At 48.5% G+C, this 13,827-nt stretch overlaps 1 protein-coding gene across 1 annotated transcript in view; it reads left to right on the top strand.

The window, feature by feature from the left end:
* Positions 1–13,827, top strand: part of OFD1 (OFD1 centriole and centriolar satellite protein) — an 85,467-nt gene that overhangs the window by 17,739 nt on the left and 53,901 nt on the right. Inside the window, exons 7-8 of the mRNA XM_063457742.1 lie at positions 4,137–4,273; positions 11,588–11,761. Of these exons, the coding sequence (XP_063313812.1) occupies positions 4,137–4,273; positions 11,588–11,761 (311 nt within the window). The remainder of the gene's footprint in view (positions 1–4,136; positions 4,274–11,587; positions 11,762–13,827) is intronic.

Raw genomic sequence — 13,827 nt, 5'->3', positions numbered from 1 at the left:
ACTTGTTGTCTAAGCATGAACTTGTATTGTTAGTGTGCTGGGACAGGATTACGGAAAGATGATATGGTAGTTTACCTTGGCACTCCAGATGTTTCTGAACTACATTTCCCAGGATGCTCAGGCAACATTAAGGGCAGGGGTCAAGTCCTGGGTAAAAAAGTGCAGGAACTCACCCAAGATCTACTCCCCGCCCCCTTCCCCCCCCTCACCCACCAGGGGCTGAGTAAGGGTACGGGGCTGAGGAGGGGGACAGGAGCTGAGGAAGAGGGACAGGAGCTTAGGAGGGGGGGGAGCATGGGTTGAGGAAGGGGACATGGGCTGAGGTAAGGGATAGGGGCTGAGATAAGGGATAGGGGCTGAGATAAGGGATAGGGGCTGAGGAAAGGGACAGGAACTGAGGGGCTGAGGAAAGGGACAGGAACTGAGGGGCTGAGGAGGGGGACAGGAACTGAGGGGCTGAGGAGGGGGACAGGAACTGAGGGGCTGAGGAGGGGGGCAGGAACTGAGGGGCTGAGGAGGGGGGCAGGAACTGAGGAGGGGGACAGGGCCTTAAATAGGGGGACAGGGACTGATGAGGGGGACAGGGACTGAGTAAGGGGATAGGGCTTGAGGAGGGGGACAGGGACTGGGGAAAGGGACTGAGGAGGGGGGACAGGGCCTTAAATAGGGGACAGGGACTGAGGAGGGGGACAGGGACTGAGTAAGGGGATAGGGCTTGAGGAGGGGGACAGGGACTGGGGAAAGGGACTAAGGAGGGGGACAGGAACTGTGGAGGGGGGACAGGGCCTTAAATAGGGGGACAGGGACTGAGGAGGGGGACAGGGACTGGGGAAAGGGACTAAGGAGGGGGACAGGAACTGAGGAGAGGGACAGGGCCTTAAATAGGGGGACAGGGACTGGGGAGGGGGACAGGGCCTTAAATAGGGGGACAGGGCCTTAAATAGGGGGACAGGGACTGGGGAGGGGGACAGGGACTGGGGAGGGGGACAGGGACTGGGGAGGGGGACAGGGACTGGGGAGGGGGACAGGGACTGGGGAGGGGGACAGGGACTGAGGAGGGGGACAGGGACTGGGGAGGGGGACAGGGACTGAGGAGGGGGACAGGGACTGAGGAGCGGGACAGGGACTGAGTAAGGGGATAGGGCTTGAGGAGGGGGACAGGGACTGGGGAAAGGGACTAAGGAGGGGGACAGGAACTGAGGAAAGGGACTGGGGAGGGAGACAGGGGCTGGGGGGGGAGACAGGGACTGGGGAGGGAGACAGGGACTGGGGAGGGAGACAGGGAATGAGGAGGGAGACAGGGAATGTGGAGGGAGACAGGGAATGTGGAGGGAGACAGGGACTGAGGAGGGGGACAGGGACTGAGTAAGGGGATAGGGCTTGAGGAGGGGGACAGGGACTGGGGAAAGGGACTAAGGAGGGGGACAGGAACTGAGGAAAGGGACTGGGGAGGGAGACAGGGACTGGGGAGGGAGACAGGGACTGGGGAGGGAGACAGGGACTGGGGAGGGGGACAGGGACTGGGGAGGGGGACAGGGACTGGGGAGGGGGACAGGGACTGGGGAGGGAGACAGGGACTGGGGAGGGAGACAGGGACTGGGGAGGGAGACAGGGAATGTGGAGGGAGACAGGGACTGAGGAGGGGGACAGGGACTGAGTAAGGGGATAGGGCTTGAGGAGGGGGACAGGGACTGGGGAAAGGGACTAAGGAGGGGGACAGGAACTGAGGAAAGGGACTGGGGAGGGAGACAGGGGCTGGGGGGGGGAGACAGGGGCTGGGGGGGGGGAGACAGGGACTGGGGAGGGAGACAGGGACTGGGGAGGGAGACAGGGACTGGGGAGGGAGACAGGGAATGTGGAGGGAGACAGGGAATGTGGAGGGAGACAGGGACTGAGGAGGGGGACAGGGACTGAGTAAGGGGATAGGGCTTGAGGAGGGGGACAGGGACTGGGGAAAGGGACTAAGGAGGGGGACAGGAACTGAGGAAAGGGACTGGGGAGGGAGACAGGGACTGGGGAGGGAGACAGGGACTGGGGAGGGAGACAGGGACTGGGGAGGGGGACAGGGACTGGGGAGGGGGACAGGGACTGGGGAGGGGGACAGGGACTGGGGAGGGGGACAGGGACTGGGGAGGGAGACAGGGACTGGGGAGGGAGACAGGGACTGGGGAGGGAGACAGGGACTGGGGAGGGAGACAGGGACTGGGGAGGGAGACAGGGACTGGGGAGGGAGACAGGGAATGTGGAGGGAGACAGGGACTGAGGAGGGGGACAGGGACTGAGTAAGGGGATAGGGCTTGAGGAGGGGGACAGGGACTGGGGAAAGGGACTAAGGAGGGGGACAGGAACTGAGGAAAGGGACTGGGGAGGGAGACAGGGACTGGGGAGGGAGACAGGGACTGGGGAGGGAGACAGGGACTGGGGAGGGAGACAGGGACTGGGGAGGGAGACAGGGACTGGGGAGGGAGACAGGGACTGGGGAGGGGGACAGGGACTGGGGAGGGGAACAGGGACTGGGGAGGGGAACAGGGACTGGGGAGGGGGACAGGGACTGGGGAGGGGGACAGGGACTGAGGAGGGGGACAGGGACTGAGGAGGGGGACAGGGACTGGGGAGGGGGACAGGGACTGGGGAGGGGGACAGGGACTGGGGAGGGGGACAGGGACTGGGGAGGGGGACAGGGACTGGGGAGGGGGACAGGGCCTTAAATGGGGGGACAGGGACTGGGGAGGGGGACTGGGGAGGGGGACAGGGACTGAGGAGGGGAACAGGGACTGAGGAGGGGAACAGGGACTGAGGAGGGGGACAGGGCCTGATAGGGCTTGAGGAGGGGGACAGGGACTGGGGAAAGGGACTGGGGAGGGAGACAGGGACTGGGGAGGGAGACAGGGACTGGGGAGGGAGACAGGGACTGGGGAGGGAGACAGGGACTGGGGAGGGAGACAGGGACTGGGGAGGGAGACAGGGACTGGGGAGGGAGACAGGGACTGAGGAGGGAGACAGGGACTGAGGAGGGAGACAGGGACTGAGTAAGGGGATAGGGCTTGAGGAGGGGGACAGGGACTGGGGAAAGGGACTAAGGAGGGGGACAGGAACTGAGGAAAGGGACTGGGGAGGGAGACAGGGACTGGGGAGGGAGACAGGGACTGAGGAAAAGGATAAAAAAAAAAACAAAAAAAACCTAAAGTGCCTTCCCCACTCCCTGAGGCTTACCTTGGGCCAGGAGGGGTGGGACTGTATCTGGAACCTGCAGCCTGCAGTCAGTGGAGTAAGCCGGCCTCTCCTGATGATGTCAGTAGGAGGGGGCGTGACTTCCTCTGCTCCCCAGCGGTCCTGTGAGAAGAGCAGAGAAAGTCACGCCCCCTCCTACTGACATCATCAGGAGAGGCTGGACGACTCCACTGACTGCAGGGGGAGAGGTGAGTTTAAAAATCCGAGTCCCCAGTCAGAGGCAGGGGATTCGGATTTGTGCTCCCCCCTGCTCTGGCAGCCGCTTGTGCCAGTCCTGGGTCCTGCAGGACTAGTAATGGGAACGGCGTTCCTGCTGTGGAAAAAGTGCAGGAACACCGTTCCCACGCGTTCCTGCAGGACTCGAGCCCTGATTAAGGGCCACTCAGCCGTTCACTCTTCTGATGCAGATAAAATACCATATGTATCATTGAGCTGAGTAACATATATTTATCAGCTGTTGTCTCTGTTAAGTCCAAAGCATGGAGTGTGTCTACAATGCTAATATATGTTTTGGAAGCTGCAAAAAGCCCTGATTCCAACAGCCAGATAATGGTAGTCATAAAATAAAATAGTGGTAGTGGTTGGCAGTCAGTTTGTTGGAAATCTACATCAACACCAGTGTTTTGACAAATGTAAGGTCTTTGCTGAGCTAACGAGAGTGGAGTTAAATATAAATATATCCCTTTTGGACGGTAAAAAGTGCGGCATAAGTAGATCTTATTGTTGCTATTTTAAACCTTGGGTTTTAAACTATTCAGCTTGGTTCCAGCAGTAACATTTTTAGTAGCCAAAGTTCTCTACTTTGTCAGGCTTGCCATGATCTGTCATGTAAATACATGTTTCAACATTTAGCATTCTATATTTATACAAATTGTGGACTTTTTTTGCTCATGTATTTGATGTAGTTGAAAAGCTTCAGTTAATTGATGAACAGTTTGAGGAAAGGTATCTAAAGCGGCCACATTATGAGTCTTTGGAGATTAAGCTTTCTGAATATCGTAAAGAAATGGAAGAACAGCTCCAGCTAGAAATGCATCAGAAGGTAAGCAAGCATTACGTGCAACACACTTCACTGCCAGCCACTTGCCATCTTATATATGAGGGTACTTCTCCTGTCATAAGTGGCTTGGGCAATTATCAGACTTTTTCTTTTTCACCTAGGCAAAAAGACATATCTAATTTATTTTTTTGTAGTGAAATCTCTCTAAATTGAAAAGTTTATTGAAAAATATTGCAGTAATATACTGAGGCGGTATCTCGTATATAATATGCAGAGGCACTGCAAACCATCAGTATACAGAGCTGCTGCAAATCAGTGACTTCATATAAGTCCAGTAATCACCTATATTTAAATCACAAATAGTCACTGAAAATAAATAAATAAAGCGGGGGGGGGGGGGGGGGGAGTGGGCAACCACAGAGCTGAATGGTCGCAGCCTAGACTAGCTCTGTCATCCTGCGGGTAGAATCCAACTGAATCGAGCAAAATTAAAAAATATAGGGCACCCCAAAAGGTCCACATTTTCACAGCACACCTCCAACAAATCTGGAGCCTTGACGAAGTATTGCGAACCAGCAATCCAGCCAGCTAGGCCCCAATATGGCACTGTACTCGCCACGCTCCGACACACCGCCATCGTGCCCAGGGGCGTCAGAGGCATCAGGCCACCAAGTTGACAATGAGGTGAGAGACATGCTAAGGAACATGGGGATAAGTAGGTATCTCCCAGTATATTTATTATTGCTACATTTTCGCCAGTAAGCCTCTAATGGGCTGCCAAGAACACACCCTACCAACTAGCAGTATCAGTGGCACAACTAGATCATCATAAAACGAGTTCTGGGAAGGGTGAATACAAAAAGAAGTAAAACACTTTTAAAAAAGCTTCCCTCTTTCCCCTTCTCCCCTAGTTCACTTCGGGGCTCTACTGTCTATTGCCAGGGTGCGATGCGCAAAAAAAGCCACTTCTGGAAGCCAAACTTATTGAAGGTCCAGCTCTTGGATCCCACTAGCCAAACCCTCCACAGCTCACCCTACTACTGCTCTGTGACCACATGTGCCCTAACTACTTACCAACAACATATTTAAGTTAGGATTCTCCCGGGAATGAACAACGTTTCCCAGCGGCCATTTCGATTCTGCTCATTTCTCTTTTGTAGAGATTCTATCCCCCCACTCTGTACACGACCTTTCACCCCTACCTTCTTATAGGTATTGCACCTTCCTGCGGTGACAGTAAGGTTCTTGGTCCCCTTAACAGATTGGACTTGAGACAGTCACCGAGGTTTCCCCCCTACGCCTGCCAGTGTCAAGGTCACATTTCGTAACATTTCATAATGCTCCAATCCTTATATTTCTAGATTTGATTGTATATAGTTAACTTTTTATTTTTTTCTAGTGCACAAAATAATAGGTACATGTGTGTTAAAATAGGCGCTTTTAAATATGGAACATAAGAGATACTGATTTGTCAGCAGCTACAACATAGATTTAGGAACTCTCCTTCCTATAGAAATATGTGTGAAAGCAAAGCACACAGAAGTGAAAAATATCAATAAATCACCCCTAGCGTGTAATTGGAGCGCTTCATATAATACAAACTTACCCTTACGGGTTAACACAGTATACAGTCTATAGGCAGTATATCCCAATATACAAATCTTGCACTATATGAGTTTTCTGTTTCAGATTTGTATATTGGGATATACTGTATACTGTATGTGTTAACACGGAAGGGTAAGTTTGTATTATATGAAGCGCTCCAATTACACACTAGCGGTGATTTATTGATAATTTTCACTTCTGTGTGCTTTGCGTTTGTTTTTCATATTTGCTGTGTTCTGCCACAGGTTTTAACCCTCAATGCTCGAGGCTTAAACACTCCAGAAAAACGTTAGCCCTAACAGAACTTCATTAATTGAAAGCTGACATAGCCTTAATTCAAGAAACCCACTTAAGAAGCAATGAAATACCCAATTGGCTACTTTGGCCACTTCTCAGAGGCAAAGGCTTGTAGGGTTTCCATTCTATTCTCCACACATGTACCATTCACATAAGTTGATCACAAAACTGATGACTCGGGTAAGCTTTTGATGGTTAAGGGGAAAATAGTCCGCAACGTGGTTACGCTTGTGAATATTTATTTGCCAAATAGGAAGCAATGCAAGGAACTCAATATATACAATCTGTGGAAACCTTTACAGACGGAATATTGATTATGAGGGGGGACTATAATGTTTCACTTGATTTAGTCATGGATACGACCTCCACCAACTCTACACACCTGACCAAACAATTCTCTCACCTTCTTGACCAATCACAACTGTTCGACTGTTGGTGAATCCTGCACCCTAACCTGAGAGATTACTCGTACTACTCACATGCCACACATACATACTCTAGACTGGATATGTTTTTTCTCCCACACAGATTTTTGCATCTGGTTAGCTCATGTACATATGGCGCAATAACCTGGTCAGATCACGCACCCCTGTCTCTTGTCACCCGTATCCCTTCTCTGCCACTGAAGTCCTTCCAGTGGAAATTGAATGACCTGTTACTCAACAACAAAGAAGTCATTTCACAAATACACACTTCCATTCAACTTTACTTTCAAGAAAACCGTAGACAAGACACATCCTTACAGATCACGTGGGAGGCCAGATTATTGCTCTTGCCTCTAAGCACAAAAAGATGTGGGAAGCTAAACTAAAAACCGTTACTGATCAAATGAGGGCACTTGAATTAACCCACAAATAAACAGATAACTTAAATGCATATAAACAATTCATCTCAAAACGCTCAGAACTACAGCAACTTTTAAATGCTCAGATCAAAAACAAAGTGCTACGCACCAAACAATCTTACTACTCCATGGAAGGGAAATGTGGGCGACTTTTGGCCAATGCACTGAAACAATGCAGACAAAACACTTTCATAGCCAAGATCAAACATCCCAATATGGGTATATCCCACACACTGCCAGATATTATGGAAGCCTTCCACCAATATTACTCTAAATTATACAATCTGACGGATGACCCTCCATCACAAATAAACATTATAAACTTCCTTAAGCCTAGGGTAAAGAACAAAATCTCGGATAACGCCCTACAAACCCTCGATGCACCACTAACAAAGGCAGAATTTGATAAAGCGGTACATGCATTACCCTTGAACAAGAGCCCGGGCCCAGATGGCTTTACAGCAAAATACTACAAGTTATTTGCCAACACACTAGCCGACCCATTTACACAATCCTTTAACTTACTTTCTGACACTCAAACACTACCATCCTCTGCTTTGGAGGCACACATAACATTGTTACCAAAACCAGGGAAAGACCCCACAAGTTGTGGCAGTTACTGACCCCTGCTCCAAAACCTGGCAGAGGTGCTCTCTCTCTCCTCTCCTTTTCATCTTCACGATAGTACCTTTCTTCAGGGGATCCGTGACAGAGAGGAAATTCAAGGTTTCCGGATAAAACAACATGAATTCAAAGTCTCTGCCTTCGCCGATGATCTTCTATTCACGCTGACCTCTCCCAACACGTCACTGGCCCCTCTACTGAAAGAAATCTCCCAGTATAATAAGCTATCCAACTTCCCTTTGATTCGGCCAACAACGACATCAAGTATTTAGGGGTATATTTATCTCAGGATCTCAGTAAAACATACAACATCCGTTCTGAACCGCTTCTCCACACAATAAATAGGGACCTCGCCTCCTGGATAAACCTCAATTTGGCTGGCTATGTCGAATAAATATGCTAAAAATGTATGCCCTACTGAAAATCTTTACCTTCTTCAAACACTCTCCATTCATCTCCCCAAATCCTTCTTTACCAAAATTAAACAATTATTCACTAAATTTGTATGGGCCCACAAACATCCCAGACTATCTGTTGACCTAACACGACCTAAAACACAGGGGGGACTCTGCTTGCCCTACATAGGTCTATATCACAGAGCGACTATATTAGCCAGAATTAGCCTGACACCACAGACACAATGGGTGCTTTTGGCGGACTCGTTCTTTCTGATACCACTATACATGATACCCTGGCTGGGACCACTTTTCTCCGTCCATGCCAAACCCCACATCATACTATAACCCCGACCCTCCACATAATAAAAAAAAATACCATTCATCGCCCCATACCCCTCTCCACTAACAGGTATCCCACTATTCGCACCGGGGATACCCACTCACTCTTGTAATTTTTTTTTGTTTTTTTTAAGGGATCCAGACACAACATCTTATCTTAGGCTGACGTTGGTCCTGGACGGACACTTAGTCAAGCCCCTCAACGATCTGATGAAATCAACCTATCCTTCAGTCCTTCAAACTTACAAATATGTCCAACTATTCCACTTCATACACTCCACGAGAAACTCCTCAAAGGCTCACACACATTCTCAAACTTTGAAACATAGTGTACATCTCGTATCCTCAAGCGCAAACACCTTTCTACACTATATAAAATGCTACAAGAGGAACACAAGAGACAGTTACCTCACTTCACCATTTCTTGGGCCCAAGAGCTAAATATCACCTTATCACAAAGGGAACGGGAAATGGTATTCAAACAATTTCACACATCAATAGTATGTAACACCATGCAAGAAAGTCACTATAAGAGGGTATCTTGTTGGCACTACTCACCATCTAAATTACATAGCCTTTTCCCCATTACTGTAGATGCCTGTTGGAGATGTAATCAATCTGGGGGCACTGGTCAAGGATATCCGAGCATACTGGTCAAGGACGGTGTCAATGATTGATGCTATAGTGGGAATTTGCATGGAACTTACACTGATAACGACCATATTCCTACCAAACCAGACCCCATGTCCTAAACCTCAAAAAACCCTAATATATCACTTATTGTCAGCAGCGAACCTTCTCATTCCAGTAAAATGGAAGAACACGCTCTCCCCCTCACCTAGGGAATGGATACAAAAGGTTGAAACGATTAGGCTAATGTAAGAGATAAACGCCTCCTTGTCCCATAAATACCCTTTCTACTCGGCCACTTGGGAACCGTCGTTAAAGTCAGACAAACCAGGAACATAACAAACTCACTTAAGCCTTTTTTTTTTTTTTTTTTTTTTTTTTAATTCTTTATTTTGGTCGTGCATATATGAGAATTACAAACAAGCTTTCCATAAGTCACAGCATCATGAACAAGCTTCAGTACAATGTGTTTAAAACGTAAAGTGACTTTTGAGGATCATGCACATTTTTTATATATATATATAACAGGTTTGAACCATTTAGTTGCAACTGGAGAGTTCCGCTAGGCATAAAATAAGGGTGAGCAACATAAAATGTTAACGTGGAGCTCCGTTAAATGATAAGTACAATATAGTAGCTGATACTATGCATTTGTAGACAGTAGGCTTGCTAAACATTGCTGTGGGCATCAGGAGGGAGACAGCCTGGTAAATAATAAAGTGGGACACACTAAGGGCAAGGTATATCGAGTAGCCGGTGATGGCTGACATTTTGCACAGTCATGTGTGATTATAAGGTAAGATAACTACTAGGTAGCATATTTATACATTAGGTTTGCAGCAAGCCTGTTTAGTGTGACATGCTAGATTCAGGTTAACTCAAAAACAACATAAACAGCGACCGAAAGGTTCTAGGAAAGTGCTTGTCAGATTAAGAATTGTGGGCTAGGTTGTGGATCGAAAATGCAATAAACGACTTAATTCACTAGTAGTCTGGCATGACACCCGGGCTACACATTCCAGAATTTATGGGGAGTAGGGTGCTTGTATGTCAGGTCTGTCTAGGCCTTATGACACCGTGGGCAGCCATATGCTTTAGTTAAGCAAACATAACAGTAGCTATCACTGAGGCATAGAAGGCAGGATAGCGTCCTTGTAATGTGGATCCTGTATGCCATGTCTCTTTTCCCCACTGAGTGCAGGGTATGATCTGGGTGTCCCTCAGGCTCAGCTCAGCCGATGCCCTCCATGGGATGGGCACAGTCCCGCGAATCTGGTGAGTGCTGCAAGTTGTTGGGGCTGTAGGAAGGGGTTTTTCCGTTAGGCCATTGAATGCTCCAGCCCCTCTCACCGTCTCCCGCCTGGGTCGCAGCGGGGGCCTTTGTCTCCCCTGGACGGTCTCCCCGCTGTCGTGTCGCTGTGAGACGTGATTTTCGGGATCTCGGGCGGCGGTGGGACCTCCTCCTGTTGGGTCTGTGAGTTGGTGCACTTAGCTTCTTAGATCTATGCCAGATAGTGGGTCGCCGAGCCAGCTTACTGTTCAGAGGTTGCGCCTTGGGAGCGGGTGTAGTCAGACGTCGACTCCTTGCCTCCACTCTCCTCCAGAACCGCTGACAGATCTCATCAAATGCCTTTAGGAATTTGGTTTCCCAGTCACGGGTAGCCGACCCCTCACCACTCAGAGTGAGATTTTCAGCGGCCATCTTGAGCCTCGTGGGGTCTGTTGTCGTTAGGTGAGTTTTGCTTGTCACATTGTGGACCGGGATAACCCCCGCCGGTCTGTGGGGGGGGAAACGGGTACATTTCTCGGGCGTCCCTGTTGGTTGCCGCGGCGGGAGAGCGGCCGTCTCTCCCACTCTAGCCAGGCTTGCAGGCCGCAGATGTCGCGCGTTTGAGGCTGATCCGAAAAGCATTTTGTTTGGCATTAACGGGTAGCTTGCAATGTCCCCTGGTGTCCGGTGCCGGTTTCAGGTCAGTAAGTGCTTGTTTTAGTCGAGAATAAGTAAGGAAACCGCCACCCAGAGCAGGAGCAGCGGTAACGTGCGACTGCTTCGCTCCGAGATCAGGCCCCGCCCCCGCCTTTTTTCATTAGCTTATCTGGTGCCCTAGGCTTTGGTGTCACAATAAGATGAAACGCACATAACACTGCGGTAATATATAGCTCAAGCTGGCAGAGAAATGGATAGGCCTGAGTGGAGCTTCTGGGACCAATGTAGTCCCCACAGTTACTGTTATATATGAGTTACCAGGCAATTTGGTTGTATTCCAATCTTTACACGGCTTCCAGTATCTCCTGCCTCACCCATGAGAGAGGGTCCTTTTGATGACCGAAAGCGAGAAGTGGTCCCAATCTAAATGAAACCCACCCAAAGAATATACTGGGACCTAAACAGTGTACATCCACACAAAGTACCAAGGGACTCGTTGTACACTGGGAAATACAGTGTAGTGTGTTAATGCAGGAGTGTTTGTTTTTTTCAAGTTTCTCTGTCCCATTTTTTTTATATTGTTTGTGTATATAAATGCTAGCATGTTCAGGGCGTTTATATAGTAGTTCGGAAGAAACTTGTTCGATGAATTGATCACTTGTTTCTAATATTGTATTTTTTCCTTTCCTTAGCTGCAACACTTTAAAGAAGTTGAAATAGCAAGTATTAAGCTGGAAGAAAAAGAAAAATCTCAGAAAGAAATAGCTGATTTTCAAAGACAGTTAGAGAAAGCATACCAGTTAAAATCAGAAAGTTTACTGTCACGGGAAAAGAATGCCATCGAGAGACTACAGACTCAGCAAGAGGTAACTAAAATATTTGAAAAAAAATAAAATAAAGGCATTGTACATCAAGACTCTGGATGTCCTCGTGCAGAGCTTGAGGACGTCCAGTGTCATTTAGATGACAAAAAGTCCGTTACCAACCTGGAAGCTCCTCAAATGGCTGTCTGATAGATTCCGCTATACAAAATGCATTTTATGGAAACTGATTACATGAGTGATCAAATATAAAGCTGGTTTCACAATTGTTTTTTTAAACGTCTGAAATCCAAGTTGATTATTATGATCTCTTAAGCACGCACATGATCTAATTTTTAATATTTGTGTTTGCTATTCTCGCTATCTAGTTTGCCACTGGCAAGTCTGAAAATGTAAATATATTATCCGTTAATCCTCAGATCTTCTGTATTTGTTATGTGAATGTTAATTGCTGAGAGATGCCTCCATTGCTTTTTAAGACATCAGATTTATTGTAATCCTGTTGTTTAGGCTGGTAGCTAATAGATAATCTGGTTCTGACAGTTCCAGCACTAACAGGTTATTTACTAAACTGGCAATTCTTCAGGAAACTCAGTGTTCCACTTTCCGTGGGTTGTAATGTTTAGCTCATGTACTTCTTTTTCTTCTTACTTTTATTATACAATGAAGCTGCTTCATTTAATCTACAACCACGCGTAAGTCAATCAGAAGAACAACAGACAGTCATGTGGTGATATCCTAGCTATTTGTCTGCCTGGGTGTCTTCTCTAATTCACATTACTTGGCTTTGAGTTTATTTAGTTCTGTCAGTGGCTGAGCAGTGTATGTACACTGATAAGGAAGTCTTTTTCTGGAATTAGAAAGCATGACTGGGGGTAGGGCCTGCACCGCATGGCAGCCAGACGCATTCTGTGGGAGCTCCTCTCTTGAACCTTGCAATTTCTAAGTTACCAACCGCCTAGCACCTACTTTTTGCCAGATTTGTGGACTGCCTGTCTTCGGAAACCAAACGGGTGGTTTCATTGCAAGTTTACGAGCTATAATCGCTGGAGGGGCCTAGCGGAGTACTCGGGCTGGAGAGACGGCCACTCTTGCTACTTAAGCTGCCTGGGACCTCACAGTACAAATCGGCAGACCCTTTGAACTGGCGGGAGTTTATAGGGTCCCCACTGGGCCAGAGACTTCCTCAGCTCACACGACAGCAGGATCTCCAAAGATGGCGGCAGCGTACGTACCTTATTGGCACATGCAGCTCTGGAGTGTCCAGCAGAGTTATGAGGAGCAAACACTGAAGCGACTGGACGACATCTTCAACTGTTTCTGGGAAGCAATTGAGGTTCGCACTGCACCACCCTCACCCCAGCATTAAGTATAAGATCAGGTCGAAAGTAACCGGAGGGGGAATGGGACACCCTCGGCCACCGACCACACACAAGCACCATCTCCTCACAATATCGACCCATCCAGGCTGAGGGCCATAGGGGGTATTACCCTGCTGCATCAACCACGTAGCAAGGAGACCGCACACCACCAATGGCAACTGTCCAAAAAGGTCTCATGCAGTGCCCCGAAAGGAAAGGACTCTGACTACACAAGCTCCCAAGTCTGTGGCTTGACAATGTCTGCCTTCGTTCAGGCCTGGAGTTGGAGGGGTGATCCACCTCACCCTGGCGCTTTTGGAGACTCTCCGATACCTGCCACATGTCACCCAACTCAAGGTATTGGCTAAACAGGAACTTACCACCCAGGCTGCTGACCTATGTTACAGGTCCCCATATTGATGGCCATATCTGCCTAACTATGCTCCATTGGAAGTGCTGTGCCCTTTCATTTGTTTAGTTTCTGTTTTTTGGGGGTTTAGCTTAAACCTTATTTAGTGTGACGCTGTATCATTATATGACAGAGTCCCAGTGGTATATGCTACATGCTGTTAAAGCCTAATAGTTCACGTTGTTACTCAGCATGCGATCCCCTCAAGTGGTCAGTTTGTTCCCTCCTTGTGACTCTCTTGAATTGCTTCATGCCTGACCTGATGTGCGCTCCATTATACCTACAAAAGTGTAGAATATCATATGACGTTTTTCAGCATACTTACTGTTGCAAATATTTCA

Source organism: Pelobates fuscus, chromosome 1, assembly GCF_036172605.1.
Source record: "Pelobates fuscus isolate aPelFus1 chromosome 1, aPelFus1.pri, whole genome shotgun sequence".
Lineage (NCBI taxonomy): Eukaryota > Metazoa > Chordata > Amphibia > Anura > Pelobatidae > Pelobates > Pelobates fuscus.
This window is presented reverse-complemented; position numbering and strand designations above follow the sequence as displayed.